The 21,091-nt window shown below is 48.5% G+C and overlaps 1 protein-coding gene across 5 annotated transcripts in view; it reads right to left on the bottom strand.

Annotated features, from left to right (window-relative positions):
- Positions 1-17,944: 17,944 nt before the first annotated feature.
- Positions 17,945-21,091, bottom strand: part of LOC126988378 (uncharacterized) — a 25,500-nt gene continuing 22,353 nt past the window's right edge. The window contains exons 1-3 of one of the 5 annotated variants that reach the window (XR_007741861.1): positions 19,768-20,121; positions 19,474-19,572; positions 18,804-19,178 (exon numbers count right to left, since the gene is read on the bottom strand). Coding sequence is in view for 1 of the 5 variants with exons in the window: in XM_050846446.1 (XP_050702403.1) it covers positions 18,959-19,376; positions 19,669-19,965 (715 nt within the window). In the remaining 4 variants the exon portion in view is untranslated. Of the gene's footprint in view, positions 18,586-18,803; positions 19,377-19,473; positions 19,573-19,668; positions 20,122-21,091 lie in introns of those variants that run through there. The other 4 variants (XR_007741868.1, XR_007741874.1, XR_007741871.1 and 1 more) reach the window with 4 other exon arrangements.

Here is a 21,091-nt window from a genome sequence, read left to right as displayed (position 1 = left end):
GGTTGTTGTTGTTGTTGTGGAAAAAAGCCCGCTACTCACTGCTCATGTAAAGAGTTAAGGGAGTGGCCGAAAGAGAGGTCAATTTCGGGAGGAGAGGTGTCCTGATACCCTCCTCCTGAAAGAGTTCACGTCGTAGGCAGGAGGAAATACAGATGAAGGAAGATTGTTGTTGTTGTTGTTGTTATTGTTAATATATTTTTTGTTCCTTATGCTCCTAATATAAGAAAACAATAACTGCTACCACTATTACTACCACTACTACTACTACTACTACTACTACTACTACGAAAATGAGTAAAAGCATATAGCTAATAAATGATTAACTTAATATCATAACCGGTACATGTATATATATATATATATATATATATATATATATATATATATATATATATATATATATATATATATTAGGTGTACCTTGAGGTTGTAATGTGAACATTGTAATCTGAGATAGTAACTTATAATCGTAACTTAATTTTGGGGTAACTTCGCGTCCCAACTTAGAACTTTAACTTAACAATATACATCAGTCTTACTCTTTTATTATTTAACCGTGAGTGTTATAATTATTAGTAAATGCATCTGACATTTCTATATACGAGATTATAATGTATGGTTGACAGACACGTAGTTCAAACTCCCTCCTGCTGACGTAAAATAGTTTAATATTTTTTTTCTATTATTATTATTATTAGTATGTGTGTGTGTGTGTGTGTGTGTGTGTGTGTGTGTGTGTGTGTGTGTGTGTGTGTGTGTGTGTGTGTGCGCGCTTTTCTGGTCCAGTTCAACATTTTTTTCTCACATGTTAACGTGAGTTCCTGGTTCACGGCGCCTCCACCCGCTCCGCCACACCCATCCACCCTCCTCCACCCCAACCTCCACTCATTATACACCCCCGCCTACACAGCCTCCACCTCCCCTTCCACACAGACCACGCCCCTCCACCCTTCACCTTCCACCACCCACCTACACAGCCTTCACCCATCACCCACTGCACTCCACCCATAACCCTCCACTCCACTTCATCATCCACCCAGCCTCCACCCACCTGTTCCACTCTTATTCAGTATTACATCAATCATCAGGCCCTTCCACTCCACTCTCCCTTCTTCGTGTCTCTAACTCCACCACTTCTATTGTCCACTTCCATCCACTCCACTTCTTCTCATCCACCTCTCTTCATCTCTCCCTCCACCTTTGCCAGTTGATCCACTTCCTTCATCCACCTCTCCACTTCCTCTCATCCATTTTTTTCTGTATCTCAACCTCCACTTTCGTTCCCCCATCCACTCCACTTCTTCCACTTCTCTTCCTCTCCACCACCAGCCTAATCCACTCCACCTCCTCCACCTTCTTATATCCACTTTTCTTCATTTTTACCACCTATCCACTCCACTTCCTGTCATCCACTTCTCTTCATCTCTTCCACCAGTCTTGTCACTCCCACCCACTCCACTTCAGGTTCCCTCCACTGCTTTCCCTGGGCTCCACTCTCCACCCACCACAAAACCCACTCCCTTCCATCAATCTCAATTCCCTCTCTCCACATCCTCCCTCATAACCCCCCCCCCCTCCATCACCCTCACATCTCCCTCCCCATAACCTCCCTCCCCACCCATACCCTACCACTGCCATTGCCTCGTCTCCCTCCCTCCCTCCTTCCATCACCCTCCTCACCCCACCCGATCCATCTCTTGTTTCCTTCCTCCCCTTCCTTCACCTTAGTCACCCCCACCCCTATCCAAACCCCTTCATTTTCCCCTCCCCTCCCCTCCAATATCACCACTTAGCTCATTATATCTCCCCACCTTACCACTGCCCCTTCCCTTTTCTCCCCTCTCTCTCCCCACCCTTCCCTATACTCCCCCCAACCATATCCCCCATCCATTCATATCACCCTACCCTGCCTCCCCTCCTCTCCCCTTCCATCACATTCCTCCCTATCCCCGACCCCTTCCATTTATACCTTCTTCCCCTACCTCCCTCTACCATCAACCTCCACTCCCTCCTCCCTCCCCTACCCCCCTTAGCCTCCCCACTCTCCACTCCAAGTTCCATCCCATCCACTTCCACTCCCTCCCTTCCCATGCATACCTTTCCCCTCCACCCCTACCCCTCCCCATCAATCTCCCCTCCCCAGCTTGTCCCCGCGTTGGAGGCCACCCACTACACCCCCTCCCCCAACCGGTCCGAGCCACGCCCCCTCCACCCTTCCTGTCCTGACATCTCTCTCCCCCTTCCCTCCCCTCCCCTTCCTTCCCCTTCCTTTCCTTCTCCTCCCCGTCCGCAGTGTTGCCAAGGGGAGTGGATAGTATCAACAACAACAACAACAATAGTGCCAGTAGTAGTAGTAGTAGTAGTAGTAGTAGTAGTAGTAGTAACCTTTCCAGTGACAGCCAAGCGTCTCTCAGTGTTCACATACCGTCAAATAAGTTGCAAATATGCCTCGAAATTTGACCCCCCCCTCTTCCTGCCCCCCTCGAAGTCAACCACCCCTCCCCTGCCTTTTCCCCCCACCCATCCACCCCCCTCTTCCACCTTCTTCCACTTCTCCTTCTACTCATACTCAATGTCGTAATAACGTTAAGTTCTTTCGAATACTGGTGTCCTTGTCCGTTTTTATCGCCCGGTTAGTGATAGCAGTAATGGTAGTTCTTTCCTCTTTCCTACATAATTTCCATGCAGTTTTTATCGCCCGGTTAGTGGTAGCAGAAATGGTAGTTCTTTCCTCTTTCCTACATAATTTCCATGCAGTTTTTATCGCCCGGTTAGTGGTAGCAGAAATGGTAGTTCTTTCCTCTTTCCTACATAATTTCCATGCAGTTTTTATCGCCCGGTTAGTGGTAGCAGTAATGGTAGTTCTTTCCTACATAATTTCCATGCAGTTTTTATCGCCCGGTTAGTGGTAGCAGTAATGGTAGTTCTTTCCTACATAATTTCCATGCAGTTTTTATCGCCCGGTTAGTGGTAGCAGTAATGGTAGTTCTTTCCTCTTTCCTACATAATTTCCATGCAGTTTTTCCATTGCTGTCCTTCATCTTCCACCTTTGATTAGATAGTTAGTGTAGCTTGTCGCAAACAGCCTCACTAGAGTCATCAGGTCTGCTGTTGTTTGTTCTTCCTTTGTGTTCTCTTGTGTTCTCTCCTCCCTCCCTCCCTTCCGCCCCTGACCACCGCGGAGACTTTAATAAGAGAGAGAAGTTATCCTTATGAGAGAGAGAGAGAGAGAGAGAGAGAGAGAGAGAGAGAGAGAGAGAGAGAGAGAGCGAGAGAGAGAGAGAGAGAGAGAGAGAGAGAGAGAGAGAGAGAGAGAGAGAGAGAGAGAGAGAGAGAGAGAGAGAGAGAGAGAGAGAGAGAGAGAGAGAGAGAGAGAGAGAGAGAGAGAGAGAGAGAGAGAGAGAGGAGAGAGAGAGAGAGAGGAGAGAGAGAGAGAGAGAGAGAGAGAGAGAGAGAGAGAGAGAGAGAGAGAGAGAGAGAGAGGAGAGAGAGAGAGAGAGAGAGAGAAAGAGAGAGAGAGAGAGAGAGAGAGAGAGCGAGAGAGAGAGAGAGAGAGAGAGAGAGAGAGAGAGAGAGAGAGAGAGAGAGAGAGAGAGAGAGAGAGGAGAGAGAGAGAGAGAGAGAGAGAGAGAGAGAGAGAGAGAGAGAGAGAGAGAGAGAAGCGTGAGAAAACCTGTAAATGAGACAGCCAAGAAGCGAAACAGACAAACGGAACAATACCCAACTTTTCTTTTTTTTCTTCTTTTTTTTTCTACCTGTTCACCTGTTCACTGGGGTGCGCAGGTGAAGAGCAACGCGCCCCTTTGTGTGTCTGTCTGTGGTGAGGCTTTTTATCTGACCGTCCGTGTCTGTCTGTCTGTCTGTCTAGTTTGGGAGTCATAATTTCCGTGTGGGGGAGAGGGAGAGGGGGGTAGGGGGTCAGTGTGTGTGTGTGTGTGTGTGTGTGTGTGTGTGTGTGTGTGTGTGTGTGTGGAGAAAGGTAGTTGTGTAAGGCGAGACTCAGCCTGTATACTGAAGGACACACACACACACAAACACACACACACACACACACACGCACACACACACAATAACCACAATTACTAACTCATTCTTCTTTATCATCACCAATACAATTTACAACCATCATCACCATCACCACCACAATCACCCCTAACCACCACCATATTCGCTAACCACTACCCCCCCCCCATCACCGCTAACTACAGTCATACTCGTTAACAATCATCACCACTAACTCTCACCATAACCCTTAACCATCACCACTAACAACCACCATCAACTACCACAATTACCAGTAGTAGTCGTAGTTGTGGTAGTGGTAATAGTAAAAAGATATACAACTACTACTACTACTACTACTACTACTACTACTACTACTTCTATCTATGTATCTATCACTAGTAATTCAATCATCTCCGAACCAAGGAAATGCAGACCCCACTATCTATCATCTCTGTCTATCTATCTATCTATTTATTCATCATTCCCTAAATCCACCCAGTTCAGGAGAGCCCGGCGGCCGCCTCTCAAAGTGCACCCAGCCCAGCCCCGCGCGTTGCTCCCACGGTGCGTGAAGCCCAGCGGTAAATATGGAAATCTGACCTCTGACTCCTGTGCCGAAAATGAGCGATCTTGGGTCCATACTTAGGGCCAGTCTCACAGTTCCCCGTGACGGGTTAGTAAGCTCCCAAACCAATACCAGAGCCTTCGAAATTTCCTTGTATAGTGTCTGGTGTTTGTATTTAGGTTCACGCATTTGACGAAACTACACAGGAAAAGTCTTGTGTATTTAGTGTGGCATCGAGGACCTCACCGTTTTGGATTGTATGGGATTCTGTAGTTTGGTTCGGGCTGTTACGAAGACACTGTGTTGGATTGTGAAACCGGCTCTTAAAACATAGTCACCAAAACACACATTTCTGACAAGGCTTTCGTAGGAGTTGTGGGTCTTTCCAGGGGTAGTTTCATGACCCTAGTGGTAGTTTGACAAATCTTCTGCCTCGTGAATGTGAAAAAACAGTCATTATAAGGCGTTTGACCTCATTTTTGGCCCGTAGAAGTAATTGATGTGAAAATCGGATGTGTTTACATATAGCGACCTTGGAGTCTTCACCTCAGCCTGTCCAGAGTTTAGTATTTCTCTTAAACATTGTCCGCATCGATGTCTAGGTTAACAGGTGCACATACAAGAGTGACTATGCTGAGTGTGACATAACGCTTGTGCTGGGTGTGAGTGAGTGAGTGAGTGTGTTGTTAGTGATGCAATAGTGAGCGGTGATGGTGGTGTCAGTGTGTGTGAGAGTGTGTGGGGGGGAGAGAGAGGGAGAGGGAGGGTTAGTGGTATTAATAGGGGTGGTGAGTCATACTGGGGTGGGTGGTTGGGGTGAGTGAGTGAGTGTTGGTGGTCGTGGTGGTGATGGTGATGGTGGTGGTGGTGGGATGTGGGGGGGAGGGGGGAGGGGGGGGACTGATAGGTAGGGTGAACGCAATTATTAGCTTATCGCAAGTGTGTGTGTGTGTGTGTGTGTGTGTGTGTGTGTGTGTGTGTGTGTGTGTGTGTGTGTGTGTGTGTGTGTGTGTGTGTGTGTGTGTTGTGAAATAGAGATTGATACGTTTTTATTGCAAGTTGTGGTCAAGAAATATCTATCTATCTATCTATCTATCTGCGTGTGTGTGTGTGTGTGTGTGTGTGTGTGTGTGTGTGTGTGTGTGTGTGTGTGTGTGTGTGTTTTACTTGAGGTTCATGTGGTCGGATATCACTTTTACAGCGCCACGTTCAGAAAAAACAACAACCATGACACGACTTTTTAGCGCGACTGTACAAGCGATGGCAAACACGAAATCATCATCAACGACAACACACACAAACAAACAAACAAACAAACAAACAAACAGCATCATCACTCCATTACTCCACTGCTCTCAACTCTCTCAACTCTCTCTCTCTCTCTCTCTCCCTCTCTCTTCCTCCCCCTCTCCTTCCTTCCTCTCTCGACCCCACCCACTTCCTTCCTGCCGCCGTGCATACAAGGTCAAGGGAAATGAGGTTCAGGGCGCGAGTGGGAAGGAGCGCAAAGGGGAGGAAAGGCAAGATGGAAGGTGGAGGAAGTGTGGTCCAGACAGGGAGAGAAAATTAAGTGAGGGAGGGAGATGGAAGGGAGGAGATGAGGAGAAAGAAATAGCTTGTGGAGGGAAGAGAAGGGAGAACATGAGGGGGAAAATAGCAAATGAAGATAACGAAGGGAAAATGAGGAGGAAAAAAAGGAAACAATGAGAGAGGAGCAACAGGAAAATGGGAAACAAAACAAGGAAAGGGAGATTGAGACGAGGGAAAACGAGGAAATGGAAAAAATAGGAGGAAAAAAAGATTGCAAGTGAGGAAAGAACAAAGATGGGAGACAGAAGAGGAAAACAACTTAGAGGGAAAGAGACACAAGAGGAGGAAGAAGAGGAGGGGAAGTAGAGGAAGAAAATAAGGTAAAGGAGAGAGAGAGAGAGACAACAGGAAGACAGCAGATGAAGGAAAGAGGAAAAGGAATATAAAGAGGAGGAAAATATAGCTAACAACTGGAGGGAGATGGCATATGGAGAGAAAACTAAAGGGGAATAAGCAGAGGAGGAAAAAGAGTAATAAGGAGAGAGGAAAGGAAAAAGAAGATAGGAAGTACAGAAAGAACGAAGATACAGACGAAGGAAACACTAACATGTGAAGGATAATTGATATAATAAAGGGCGGGAGCGTGGCGGCGAGATACTGGTCAACTCTTGCATTGGAAAGTTGGACAAACACATATCTCGCGGATTAGATATGAGATAGACTGAGGAAGGAGGAGGAGGAGGAGAAGGAGAGGGGAGAGAGAGGAAGCGTGATGGATGGAGTGGTGGAGAGGAGGAGATGGCAGGAAATGGATTGAAGATGACATGATTGGGCTAAAGAGGGAGGGGGTGGAAGGGTGGAATGGTGGAGTGTTTGACATGGCAGGAAAAGGATTGAAGAGGAGATGATTGGGCTAAGGAGGGGAGGGAGGAGAGGGGGGGGGGGTAGGGAGGAGTTGAGGAGGCTGTTTCGATTGGCATCCCTCCCGCACCGCCTGTAGGAAAGAGTGTGTGTGTGTGTGTTGGGGGGGAGGCTGCTGGTGGCTGTGATGGGCGGGAGTCACGAAAGCGGCGCCCACCACTCTCACGCCCGTCACCACCGCCGCCCATCCAGCCCTCGGGGACAAGGGGCGCGCCTAAGTCTGTATATACCAAGTCAAGTCACTCTGCTTCAAAACTGCGACCGGTACGCGCAGGAGGCGGTTTTGGGGGCGGAGCAGCGGGATGACGTCATTTGAAGGTAAAATAAAAAAATACCCGCCAGTTCAGGGGTGACTAAAGTTGGGGCCGTGTGTGCACTCTGGATGTGCATTCTCGCCTTCTTTCACAGCGCGTTCAGGCAAGCCACTGACGAAAAAATATGTCTTTATTGTGCTATTGCGTGACTGTAATTCCAATGCCTACAAACGGCGGTGTGGGGTGTGAGGGAGGGCATGTTGAAGTGATTGATTTAAATTAGTCCGCCTTTCTTCGTTTTCTCCAAATCCCTGTTTCTACATTCTCTAGTTTGGCTCCAAGCAACGTCACGCATAAGCCACGCCTCGGCCGTGTCTCCTCCCACAAACCTGCGTATGACTTGACTTGGTGTATATAGACTAGGGCCGCGCAGCTTCGCCACGCGTGCCACCACCAAGGGCCGCAGCTCTAAGAGGCGGTAGTTATTCCCAACTCGAAAAACAAAGGGAGCTTGAAGATTTGCGTTCCACATACTTCACTTCAATATTTTTCTTGGTCTCTGTGCACCACCGGAGAAAATTAACGATAGATCCAGCCACTGACCCGTAAAAGTGGCTCATAGAAAGTTAGCGCGGAACGGGGCCAGGCCGACTTTTTGTTGAAACTGATCTCCAGGAAGGCCTAGGGAGGGAGAGCGCTGGTGTGGCCGAAAATTCACTTCCATTCTCAGCACTCCGACGAAATAGAATCGAGCTTAAAGGGGGCTATCACACTGGGCAAATTTTCCGTGGATCTTCAGTCAAACCACGATTTCCGCAGAGTTTTCAGGTTTCTGCGCGCGGCGTCCAGGGTGAAGGCAGGAGAGAGAAATATCTGAAAGGGTCTATTACACTGGGCAAATTTTCCGTGGATCTTCAGTCAAACCACGATTTCCGCTGGCGTGGTTCTCATCTGTTTCTTGTTATTGCTGATGATGATGATGGTGAGTAATACCGTCGTCCTTCAGTGAAATCTACCGTAGCTTTGGAAGATCGTGGACACGCCAGAAAACCACGGAAATATGAGAACCACGCCAGCGGAAATCGTGGTTTGACTGAAGGTCCACGGAAAATTTGCCCAGTGTAATAGACCCTTTAGGCTGTATCTATCAGGAAAACATGCAACTCAAACATAAGGAAGTTTAAAAAGTGTTCCTCATTCAATAGACATACCAAGAATGGCTCCTCTGATGACTGCATGTTAAGTAAGACGGAGGGAGGATCTATACACGTACAGATACGATCCTCAAGCATCTTAGCGAGGCGATACCAGGACCCCAAAGTTATCTGACACGCCCCTGGCCTGCGTGAGTCTACCCAGCGTCTGAATGAGTCATGTGTCAACCCCGAGAAAGCCCCGCCCTGCCTTCCGCCAGCCGCCCCGCCCACCGCATGCCCTGCTTCCCAGATTCAGATTTCAGATTTTTATTGAGAAAAGAAGGAAGGTATGTACAGAGGACCGGGGGGGGGGGGGGGGGTACATACATATGACAGCCTAACCTAAGCTAAACAAATCAAATGCATAGGAGTAAGGGTAGGAGAAACGGGAGCCCACGTCCTGCTCCACGTACGAACGGAGTGGGGGAGGGAAGGAGCCTGGCACGGTGAGAATTGAAGGGAAAGGATTAGAGGCGAGACCATCAGGCGTCGGAGGAGAAGAAAAAACACGCGGTAAGAAGGAGAGGCTTTAGTAGAACCCCCGCAAGAAATACCAACATAACCCAATAATAATAATAATAATAATAATAATAATAATAATAATAATGATGATGTCTTTGTGTATCTCCGTAAGGGATTCCTATGGTCTAAAATTGCATCAGTAGTGTGGGGTAGAAACTGTGTTGTCTGGTGTTGAATTTTTTTTATAGTGACGCCATTACAGTGACGCCATTAAAACTAACCACCAACACTATCATCACGGCATGCCTCAATCTCCTCCCCTCATCATCACCATCATCATCATCAATGTAATCAAATTCGTAGACAACAAAAGGGATGGTATAATGTGTGTGTGTGTGTGTGTGTGTGTGTGTGTGTGAGATCATAGAGATAAGAAGAATAGAGGCGTGGAAGTTAATTAAATTGTAATGGGAATGGTAATGACCCACTAATGGAGGTGTTGTTGTTGTTGTTGTTGTTGTTGTTGGTGGTGGTGGTGGTGGTGGTGGTGGTGGGTCTCTGGGTCACACAACCGGTCTCAACTCCCGGCGGCGGCTCGTGTGTGTATGAACAAGGTCAGTGTGTGTACATGTGTGTGGAAGCGTGTGTACATGTGTGTGGACGACGGTGTGTACTACATATAGAGACCTGTGTGCACGGATAAGTGTGTACATGTGTTTAAACCTGTGTGTACGGAAACAGGGTGTACATGTGTGTGTGTGTGTGTGTGTGAGTGTCTGTCTGTCTGTCTGTCTGTCTGTGTGTGTGTGTGTGTGTGTGTGTGTGTGTGTGTGTGTGTCTGTCTGTCTGTCTGTGTGTGTGTGTGTGTGTGTGTGTGTGTGTGTGTGTGTGTGTGTGTGTGTGTGTGTGTGTGTGTGTGCGCTGAGTACTTGTCACATAGGCACACACACATTTGAGGGGGAACAGGAGGGTGTTTGGAAAAGGCTACCTAGCAAAATTAAACATAAAATACTAACATCTAAATAGGCTAGACACACACACACACACACACACACACACAGAGGCGGAGCTCCGTAGTGCAAAGGTTAGCACGTTCGCCTCACAACTGAAGTCCCCAGGTTCGATTTCCAAGCGGAGTGGCGACGGATGGGCAGCATTTAATTAAACCCGTGTCTCCTGTCCATCCAGCAGTGAATGTGTACCGAGGGCTGTGTCTCGCCTGGCGGGTGTGGTTTGGAAAGTTTCGTTTAGTCGGCGCAACATCAGTGGTCATATACCGGAGAGCGACAGAAGGGGAAGGAATTATAGGAGAAGGGAACAGACCCCAGGAGACGGGACACAACCCCCGATTAATACCTGGTACCCATTCACTGCTGGGTGGACAGGGGCGTAGGGTATCGGAAAAGGAAAGTTTGGAAAGTTTCGTTTAGTCGGCGCAACATGTGGCCATATGCCGGAGAGAGGCAGGAGGGGGAAGGAATTATAGAAGGGAACAGACCCCAGGAGACGGGACACAACCCCCGATTAATACCTGGTACCCATTCACTGCTGGGTGGACAGGGGCGTAGGGTATCGGAAAAGCCGCACAAATTTTTCCACTCCAATCGATCCCGGGCTCTCTTGGTTGTGAGCTGAGTGTGCTAACCACTGCACCACGAAGCCCCGGTGTGTGGGTGGGTGGAGGTTGCAGCCGTGGCCGAATGTCCGTCCCTCCCTGCCCAGTCACTTCCTGCCTCGCCCCGCACCCCGACGCTGCTCTGCTTCCCGCGTCACCCAGCACCCGGCAGACAGGTGGCGGGAGACTCTCCACAAAGATACTCGTCACCCACTTATAATGACACTTCTGCAACACCTAACACATGAGATCAAACTGCACCAGACTAATTCCATTTTTTTTCTGGATAGTTTTGATGTCTTTTAACCCGGTAACAGCGGGGATCATGTTTCTTAATGGTCCCTCCCAGCGAGAAAAATGAGAAAAAATCACCCCTCACACAAACCATTTCATAATATATATCAAAGCATTTGTGATCAGATTATGTATCATCTATTTTGGGGGGTTTATATCATGGCACAAATTTGGCCCGTCGCTGCTACACGGTAAAGCCACAATCAGCTATTTCTAAAGGTCAAGGAAGGGGTCAGTCGGATTCTAATGAGTGTTTCTTCAGATTCACGGTACAGAGGAAGGGTCACACTACCACCAGGGTCATAAAACTACCCCTGGAAATGCCCACAACTCCTACGAAAGCCTTGTCAAATAGGTGTTCTTGGGCGGCGAAATATCTTATAATACAACCCAAGGAGTCTGCAAGAGGCCAGTAGGTATAAGGCAGCTCCTGTGAACCTAACCGCACCTAACATCACTATCCATGAACTTTTTTTTTTTAATAGGTCTATCGTATTGGCACTCACAACAAAGAGTCTGCAAGAGGCCAGTAGGTCTATACAAGGCAACTCCTGTGAACCTAACCCCACCTAACATCCCTATCCATGAACTTATCTGTTTTTTTTAATGAGTCTATCGTATTGGCACTCACAAAAAAGTTGGAAAGTTTCGTTTAGTCGGCGCAACATCTGTGGTCATATGCCGGAGAGAGACAGAAGGGGAAAGGAATTATAGGAGAAGGGAACAGACCCCAGGAGACGGGACACAACCCCCGATTAATACCTGGTACCCATTCACTGCTGGGTGGACAGGGGCGTAGGGCTGGCACCCACAACATGACTGCCAAGACTGTTCCACTCATCCACCACACTCTTGGAAAACAGTCACCCACGCTCTCACCCACTAATCACTCTAATCAGTTCCGGATACAATCTGTCCCCAAATTCAGGTTTCATGTGTTTTAAAATACCCCGACCCACTGCCAGCAAACAATATTTTCACCAAGACTAGAAACAAGCCAAAAGCAACTCTCTCTCTCTCACCTGATTATTGCGGCGACAGGTGTGGGTGATGGGAAGAAGGAGAAGGAGAAAACAAAAGGAGGAGGAGGAGGAAGGGGGGGAGGGTGACTGAAGTGGAGGGAGAGGAAGAGGAAGCAGGTGGTTAGGGAGAGATAGAGGCGATAAAGATAAGCTACATTGTAAAGTGGGACACACACACACACACACACACACACACACACACACACACACACACACACACACACACACACACACACACACACATTTCCAACCCACCAACCACTCCCCCCCTCCACTCACCCACACATACACTTCCCCCACCCCCTCCCCACCCCATACTCCACCCTCCACCCCCTCATCATCATCAACCGAAACAACTTTAAGCACCCCATTACACCAACACTCCCAGCACACAGTAACTAGGATTGCCACGCCCCGAGGAGAAGGTGGATGGGTAAGTACTAGCTGGAGGGCGTGCTGGGCTGGGCTGGGCTGGCCGAGGAGAGTCATGGGAAGGTCTAAGGACGGAGACGCTGGTGGCGATATTTGGGGAGTTGCGAGAGAGACAGACAGAAAGTTGGAAAGTTTCGTATAGTCGGCGCAACATCTGTGGTCATATGCCGGAGAGAGAGACAGAAGGGGAAGGAATTATAGAAGGGAACAGACCCCACCACGAAGCCCCCGACACAGACAGCAAAACCTACAGATAGACAGACAGCGGCACACACAGACACACAGATATACAGACCCACACAAAAGCAGATTCAGACTTCACGGCTCATATGAAAGATGAATCAATTTTGTATACCGTGAGTGTGTGTGTGGGGGTGGGTGGGGGGGGGCTTGTTGTGTGGGGGAGACAGATAGACAGACAGACAAGGATGAAGAGGAGGAGGAGGAGGAGGAGGAGGAGGAGAAGAACAAGAAGAAGAAGAAGAAGTAGGAGATGAAGAAAGGGAACTTGTATGCAGATGAGGACAAAGAGGAGGAGGAGGAGGAAGAGGAGGAGGAGGAGGAGGAGGAGGAGGAGGAGGATAACAAGGAAAATAACAGAGCCCAAAATCAATAACGAAATAACGGTAGACGATATGGAAGAGGAGGAAACTGAGGAGGAGGAGGAGGAGGAGGGAAGAGGAGGAGGAGGAGGAAAGAGGAGGAGGAGGAGGAGGAAAGAGGAGGAGGAGGAGGAAGCAGAGATCGAGGACAAATTAACGGATGAGAAGAAGAAGAAGAAGAAGGAGAAGAAGAAGGAGGAGGAGGAGGAGGAGGAGGAGGAGGAGGAGGAGGAGGAGGAGGAGGAGGAGGAGGAGGAAGAAGAAAACTCAAAGGAAGAAGAAGAAGAAGAAGAAGAAGAAGAAGAAGAAGAAGGAGGAGGAGGAGGAGGAAGATAAGTTAGATAACTCAAAGGAAGAAGAAGAAGAAGAAGAAGAAGAAAAACAAGAAAAACAAGAAGAAGAAGAAAAAGAAGAAGAAGAAGAAGAAAAAGAAGAAGAACAAGAAGAAGAAGAAGAAGAAGAAGAAGAAGAAGGAGGAGGAGGAGGAAGAAGAAATCTCAAAGGAAGAAAATAGAACAAGCAACTGGTCTCAAAACTCCCATCAAAAAGGAAAGTGTTGTTCTACCAGACTGGAAACACAAGAAACACACAAGGCTCAACACAGCAAACTTAACACAACCCCCATATATATAAACAACACCCTAGGTTCAGCAACACAACAACACCTATAGATACATATAGAACACTTAGGCATCAACACACTCAACACAACTCCCATACACAAGAAACACTCAGGAATTCACACACACTAAACACACACAATATCTCACCCATACAGAAACACTCCAGGGTCAACACAACACACTCAAAACAACTTCCACGCACACACAAGACACCCAAGGAACAACACACTCAATGCACGCAACACAACACAGCTTACAGAAACAACACTCAGAGATCAAAACAACACACTCAACACAACTTTCAAGGAACAACACACTCAATACACGCAACACAACACAGCTTACAGAAACAACACTCTGGAATCAAAACAACACACTCAACACACCTTCCACGCATACACAAGACACCCAAGGAACAACACACTCAATACACGCAACACAACACAGCTTACAGAAACAACACTCTCGGTTCAAAACAACACACTCAACACAACTTTCAAGGAACAACACACTCAATGCACCCAACACAACACAGCTTACAGAAACAACACTCTGGAATCAAAACAACACACTCAACACACCTTCCACGCATACACAGGACCCCCGAGGAACAACACACCCCATTCACGCAACACAATCAACACAGCTCCAAGGCACAGTGCGAGGAAGAGTGTGACAGTTATTAAGTAAGACTCGTACAGAGGTCACCAAATAAGGTCTTTTTAGTGTTTACAGTAAATAAGGGAAATCATAGGAAAAAAAATATATGTAAAAAAATGCCCCTCTCTTCCTTCCTTTAATCCCCCGTTTTAAGAAGTTTGTTAAGAGTGGAAATGTTTTTTTTTTCCTGGTTTTGTTGTTGTTGTTTTTGTTTTAATTTCTTGTTTGTTTAATGTTACTTCTATTTGTTTATGTGTTTATGTGTGTGTTTAGCGAGTTCTCACACACACACACACACACACACACACACACACACACACACACACACACACACACACACGCACACGATTCTAACTCATAATATGCTTTTTAACTTTCCTTGTTGTTGTTGTTGTTGTTGTTGTTGTTTTCCTTCCTCTAAGTGGCCGCTGACCTTACACCTGTGTCATAACTCTACACACTCTACACTCTCTCTCTCTCTCTCTCTCTCTCTCTCTCTCTCTCTCTCTCTCTCTCTCTCTCTCTCTGGTCTGATTTTCTTAGTGGTCTGATTTTCTATGTAAATCTATGTAAATCTCTCTCTCTCTCTCTCTCTCTCTCTCTCTCTCTCTCTCTCTCTCTCTCTCTCTCTCTCTCTCTCTCTCTCTCTCTCTCTCTCTCTCTCTCAGGGGCAGGGTAGGTATGTCTGGTAGGGAAGGGGAGGGGAAGGGAAGTGAAGGGAAGGGGAGGGGAGGGGAGGGAGGGAAGGGGGGCTTACGAAACAGGTTGGGGAGAAAACTAGTAAGGAGCACCGTTAGGATCTGCTCCCCTCCCCTCCCTTCCTTCCTCTCCCTCCATCTCCATCTCCCCTTCTTCCTCTCCCCTCCCTTCCCTTCTTCCTCTTCTCTCCTTCCCCTCCCCATCATCCCCTCCCCTTTCCCCCCTTCCTCTCCCTCCCCTCCATCTCCCTGGGTTCCTCTCCCCTTCGTCCTCTCCTCTCCCTTCCTTTCCCCTCCCCATAATCCCCTCCTTACTCTCCCTTCCCTCACCTACCTTGCTCTCCCTCCCCTCCTCTCCCCTTCTTCCTCTCCTATCCCTTCCCTGCTTCCCCTCCCTTCCCTTCCCCTCCTTATACTCCCTTCCCTTCCCCTTCTCTGTCCTCCTACCCTCTCCATCCCCTTCCCTTCCTCTCCTTCCCTCCTTCCCTTCCTTCCTAACCCTCCCTTCCTTCCCCTTCTCTCTCCTCCTACCCCCTCCATCCCCTTCCCTTCCTCTCCTTCCCCTTCCTTCCTGCAGCCTCACCTCCTTACCCTCCTCTCCTCTCCTCTCCCTCCTTCCTTCTCTTCCAATCCAGCCACCTCGCGCCCTCTTTTTCTCTCTTCCTCTCCCTCCCTCCATCCTTACCTCCTTCCCTCCACTCTTCACTCTCACCTTCCTTCCCCCCGCCCCCTAATTATTGCTCCAGCACGCGGTTGAGAATGGGGCCAATTGCACATTTTGAGGTGTGTGTGTGTGTGTGTGTGTGTGTGTGTGTGTGTGTGTGTGTGTGTGTGTGTGTGCACCTCAAGGTCGTGTGTGTGTGTGTGTGTGTGTGTGTGTGTGTGTGTGTTGTGAGCACTGAACGAGCCGCTTGCATCACGCGAGAGGTCAATGTTGCAACCCCGTGAGAGAGAGAGAGAGAGAGAGAGAGAGAGAGAGAGAGAGAGAGAGAGAGAGAGAGAGAGAGAGAGAGAGAGAGAGAGAGAGAGAGAGAGAGAGAGAGAGAGAGAGAGAGAGAGAAACAGACACACAGACAGACATACAGACAGACAGCAAAGGAAACACCTCAATGGCATAAACAAATAAATAAATAAATAAAATAAAGCAAAAAAACGCTAAAATTAAGTCTGTTAAAAAAAAAACCGACACACAGACAGACAGACGGCAAAGGAAACAGCTATAGGGCATAAACAAACAAAAAAAACAAATAAAATAATAAAACAAAAAATTCCGCTAAAACAAAGCAAGAAACCGCTAAAATTCTGTTAAAAAAGCCCAACACACACAGACAGACACACAGAGAACAACACACCAGCCCGCCGTCGGCACAGTTGACACAAGTGGCCCCAAACACAACCCACCCACCCCACCCCCCGGCCGCTGCATCGCCACCGCCGCCGCCGCCACACCGTTCTCAGCGCTGGGTGGATTTCCTAACCTCTCGTTGAGCAGCGGGACCAAAGAAGGAAGTGCTCGTCCCCCTTACAAAGACCCGACCATGTACGACTTTGGTGCAGGGTTGCTGTAGCGCGACCACTCTGCACCTGACCGCTCCCTCTCACTGGCTGGGCATGAAGAAACAGTGGTCCATATTGGGGAGGCGGTGGCTGCATGGATAGCGTGACGGCGCAGCGTTCAGGACGACGCGAGTTCAATCCCCGCCCGGTGCCACCAAGCTGGGATTTTTCAGCCGCCGCCGAGTGGCTTAAAACTACCCACATGCTGTCCAGAAGACCACCTATCAACCCGGACTCTAGATTCTAGGATTAAAGATGAGCTCCGGGAGGGCAGCATGAGCCAATGCAAGATGGCGCCACTATAAACACTCGCCTGCGCCACAACGGGCTGGGCCGACCATCAGGCGCCACCGGGAAGAAGCCTCGGGCCGACCATCAGGATTCACCGGGAAGAAGCCTTGGGCCGACCATCAGGCCCCACCGGGAAGAAGCCTCGGGCCGACCATCAGGATTCACCGGGAAGAAGCCTTGGGCCGACCATCAGGATCCAACGGGAAGAAGCCTTGGGCCGACCATCAGGATCCACCGGGAAGAAGCCTTGGGCCGACCATCAGGATCCACCGGGAAGAAGCCTTGGGCCGACCATCAGGATCCACCGGGAAGAAGCCTTGGGCCGACCATCAGGATCCACCGGGAAGAAGCCTCCAGTAAGATGGGGGAAAAGGGGACAAAGCCATTTTTACGGTACCGGCGCAATAGGCCACGACGTAAAAAAAAAAAAAATAAATAAATAAAAGTTTGGTAACACTTCTGCACCATGAAAGTGAACAAAACCTCCTGGGAACGCGACTAATCTTTGTGCCCTTTGGAAATAGTTGATGTAATTTGTGAAAGCGTCTGAAAACATCGAATTGAGTGTCTGATGGATATTTAAAACGCTGATGTAGATACTGGTACCAAATTAAAACATCAGGTAACAAGATTTAAAACGCTGATATAGAGACTGGTACTAAATTAAAACATCGTGAAACAAGATCCGAACATGTTTCTGCGTGAGTCATGCGTGTGGGGGGGAGGGGGCGGGAGGGGGTAGTGTGATATCTGTAACTCAACGAAAAACTCACAGAACGCTCGATAAACTCTGAACTTCACACACGCTGGAAAAAACTTTAAAACGCCTCCCTTGCGTTAATAATGAGTGTGTGGGTGTGGGTGGGTGGGGGGAGGGGGGGGATGAGGGGGTAGTGTGATATCTGGAACTCAACGAAAAACTCACAGAACTCACGATAAACTCTGAACTTAACACACGCTGGGAAAAAATTTAAAACGCCTCCCTTACGTTAATAAAACCAAACTTTCTCCTCACGATTTTAAGCAACATACATTTTTTACGTGAATTAAATCTTAACCTCCATCCATCGACCGCCTTGCATCAGCTTACTAGTGTGTGTGTGTGTGTGTGTGTGTGTGTGTGTGTGTGTGTGTGTGTGTGTGTGTGTGTGTGGTAACTTCTGTGTTGTGTTCGACGTGGGAGTTAAGCCCTTGACTGCGGATTTCCTACAGTCAGACCTCACCAAGCTACAGGAGTGGAACAAAAAGTGGCTGCTACAATTCAATGAGGAAAAATGTAAAGTCCTGCATCTTGGGAAGGGATATCCAGCACACCAATACCACATGGGAAACACTCCACTATCCACCACAGAGGCAGAGAAAGACCTGGGAGTGTATGTTACCAGGCTACCAGTGAAGGGATATCCTGCACATCAATACCACATGGAAACACTCCACTATCCACCACAGAGGCAGAGAAAGACCTGGGAGTGTATGTTACCAGGCTACCAGTGAAGGGATATCCAGCACACCAATACCACATGGGAAACACTCCACTATCCACCACAGAGGCAGAGAAAGACCTGGGAGTGTATGTTACCAGGCTACCAGTGAAGGGATATCCAGCACACCAATACCACATGGGAAACACTCCACTATCCACCACAGAGGCAGAGAAAGACCTGGGAGTGTATGTTACCAGGCTACCAGTGAAGGGATATCCAGCACACCAATACCACATGGGAACACTCCACTATCCACCACAGAGGCAGAGAAAGACCTGGGAGTGTATGTTACCAGGCTACCAGTGAAGGGATATCCAGCACACCAATACCACATGGGAAACACTCCACTATCCACCACAGAGGCAGAGAAAGACCTGGGAGTGTATGTTACCAGGCTACCAGTGAAGGGATATCCAGCACACCAATACCACATGGGAAACACTCCACTATCCACCACAGAGGCAGAGAAAGACCTGGGAGTGTATGTTACCAGGCTACCAGTGAAGGGATATCCAGCACACCAATACCACATGGGAAACACTCCACTATCCACCACAGAGGCAGAGAAAGACCTGGGAGTGTATGTTACCAGGCTACCAGTGAAGGGATATCCAGCACACCAATACCACATGGGAAACACTCCACTATCCACCACAGAGGCAGAGAAAGACCTGGGAGTGTATGTTACCAGGCTACCAGTGAAGGGATATCCAGCACACCAATACCACATGAGAAACACTCCACTACTCACCACAGAGGCAGAGAAAGACAATGAGTATATGTTACCAGGCTACCAGTGAAGGGATATCCAGCACACCAATACCACATGGGAAACACTCCACTATCCACCACAGAGGCAGAGAAAGACCTGGGAGTATATGTTACCAGGCTACCAGTGAAGGGATATCCAGCACACCAATACCACATGGGAAACACTCCACTATCCACCACAGAGGCAGAGAAAGACCTGGGACTATATGTTACCAGGCTACCAGTGAAGGGATATCCAGCACACCAATACCACATGGGAGACACTCCACTATCCACCACAGAGGCAGAGAAAGACCTGGGAGTGTATGTTACCAGGCTACCAGTGAAGGGATATCCAGCACACCAATACCACATGGGAAACACTCCACTATCCACCACAGAGGCAGAGAAAGACCTGGGAGTATGTTACCAGGCTACCAGTGAAGGGATATCCAGCACACCAATACCACATGGGAAACACTCCACTATCCACCACAGAGGCAGAGAAAGACCTGGGAGTATATGTTACCAGGCTACCAGTGAAGGGATATCCAGCACACCAATACCACATGGGAAACACTCCACTATCCACCACAGAGGCAGAGAAAGACCTGGGACTGTATGTTACCAGGCTACCAGTGAAGGATATCCAGCACACCAATACCACATGAAACACTCCACTATCCACCACAGAGGCAGAGAAAGACATGGGAGTGTATGTTACCAGGCTACCAGTGAAGGGATATCCAGCATACCAATACCACATGGGAAACACTCCACTATCCACCACAGAGGCAGAGAAAGACATGGGAGTGTATGTTACCAGGCTACCAGTGAAGGGATATCCAGCACACCAATACCACATGGGAAACACTCCACTATCCACCACAGAGGCAGAGAAAGACCTGGGAGTGTATGTTACCAGGCTACCAGTGAAGGGATATCCAGCACACCAATACCACATGGGAAACACTCCACTATCCACCACAGAGGCAGAGAAAGACCTGGGAGTGTATGTTACCAGGCTACCAGTGAAGGGATATCCAGCACACCAATACCACATGGGAAACACTCCACTATCCACCACAGAGGCAGAGAAAGACATGGGAGTGTATGTTACCAGGCTACCAGTGAAGGGATATCCAGCACACCAATACCACATGGGATTAATGCCCAGTACATTGATAGATAGATGAATAGAGAGAGGGAACAGATTGACAGACAGACAGACAGACAGACAGACAACCAGCAAGCCAGACAGCCATCCAGAAACAGACAGACAGACAGACAGACATACAGACAGACAGGGGCCCAGCATCCTACCTACCTTTCTTTTTTTACAGCAATGGAGACAACACAAGGGCACAAAAAAAAGGAAAACAACAATAGAAAAAAAAGCCCGCTACTTAAATTGCCCAAACCCTTTCTTATCACAACAACCCCAAAACCCCCAACCCACCCCAACCCCAAACCCCAAACCCCAAAAAAGGAAACAACAATAAAAAGCCCGCTACTTAAATTCCCCAAACCCTTTTCTTATCACAACAACCCCAAACCCCCAACCTACCCCAACCCAAAACCCCAAAACCCACCCCAACCCCAAACCCCAAACCCCAAAAAAGGAAACAACAATAAAAAGCCCGCTACTTAAATTCCCCAAACCCTTTTCTTATCACAACAACCCCAAACCCCAACCTACCCCAACCCAAAACCCCCAACCCACCCCAACCCCAACCCCCAAACCCCAAAAAAGGAAACAACAATAAAAAGCCCGCTACTTAAACTGCTCAAACCCTTTTCTTATCACAACCCCAACCCACCTAACCCCAACTCTCCCCCCAACCCCCTCCCCCCTCACACTCACCGGAGCAATAGTGAACTCCATCCTTGCATATGGTGACGCTGCCCGACTCGCCGGAACATAACAGCCGCTTCATGATATAGAGCAACGCAACCGATATCACTATTACCGGCATCTCCACCACAACCACAACCACACGGGGGAGGGGGGGGGGGGATCAATACACCACTGCCCTGATACACACGCCACCACCACCGACACTATACAGAATGAGTGTAGGGATAGACACCACAGGGAATATACACAATACACTTCATCTCTGTCGTGAG

Source organism: Eriocheir sinensis, chromosome 6, assembly GCF_024679095.1.
Source record: "Eriocheir sinensis breed Jianghai 21 chromosome 6, ASM2467909v1, whole genome shotgun sequence".
NCBI lineage: Eukaryota > Metazoa > Arthropoda > Malacostraca > Decapoda > Varunidae > Eriocheir > Eriocheir sinensis.
The sequence above is the reverse complement of the archived record's forward strand: the minus strand, read 5'-3'. Positions and strand labels throughout refer to the sequence as shown.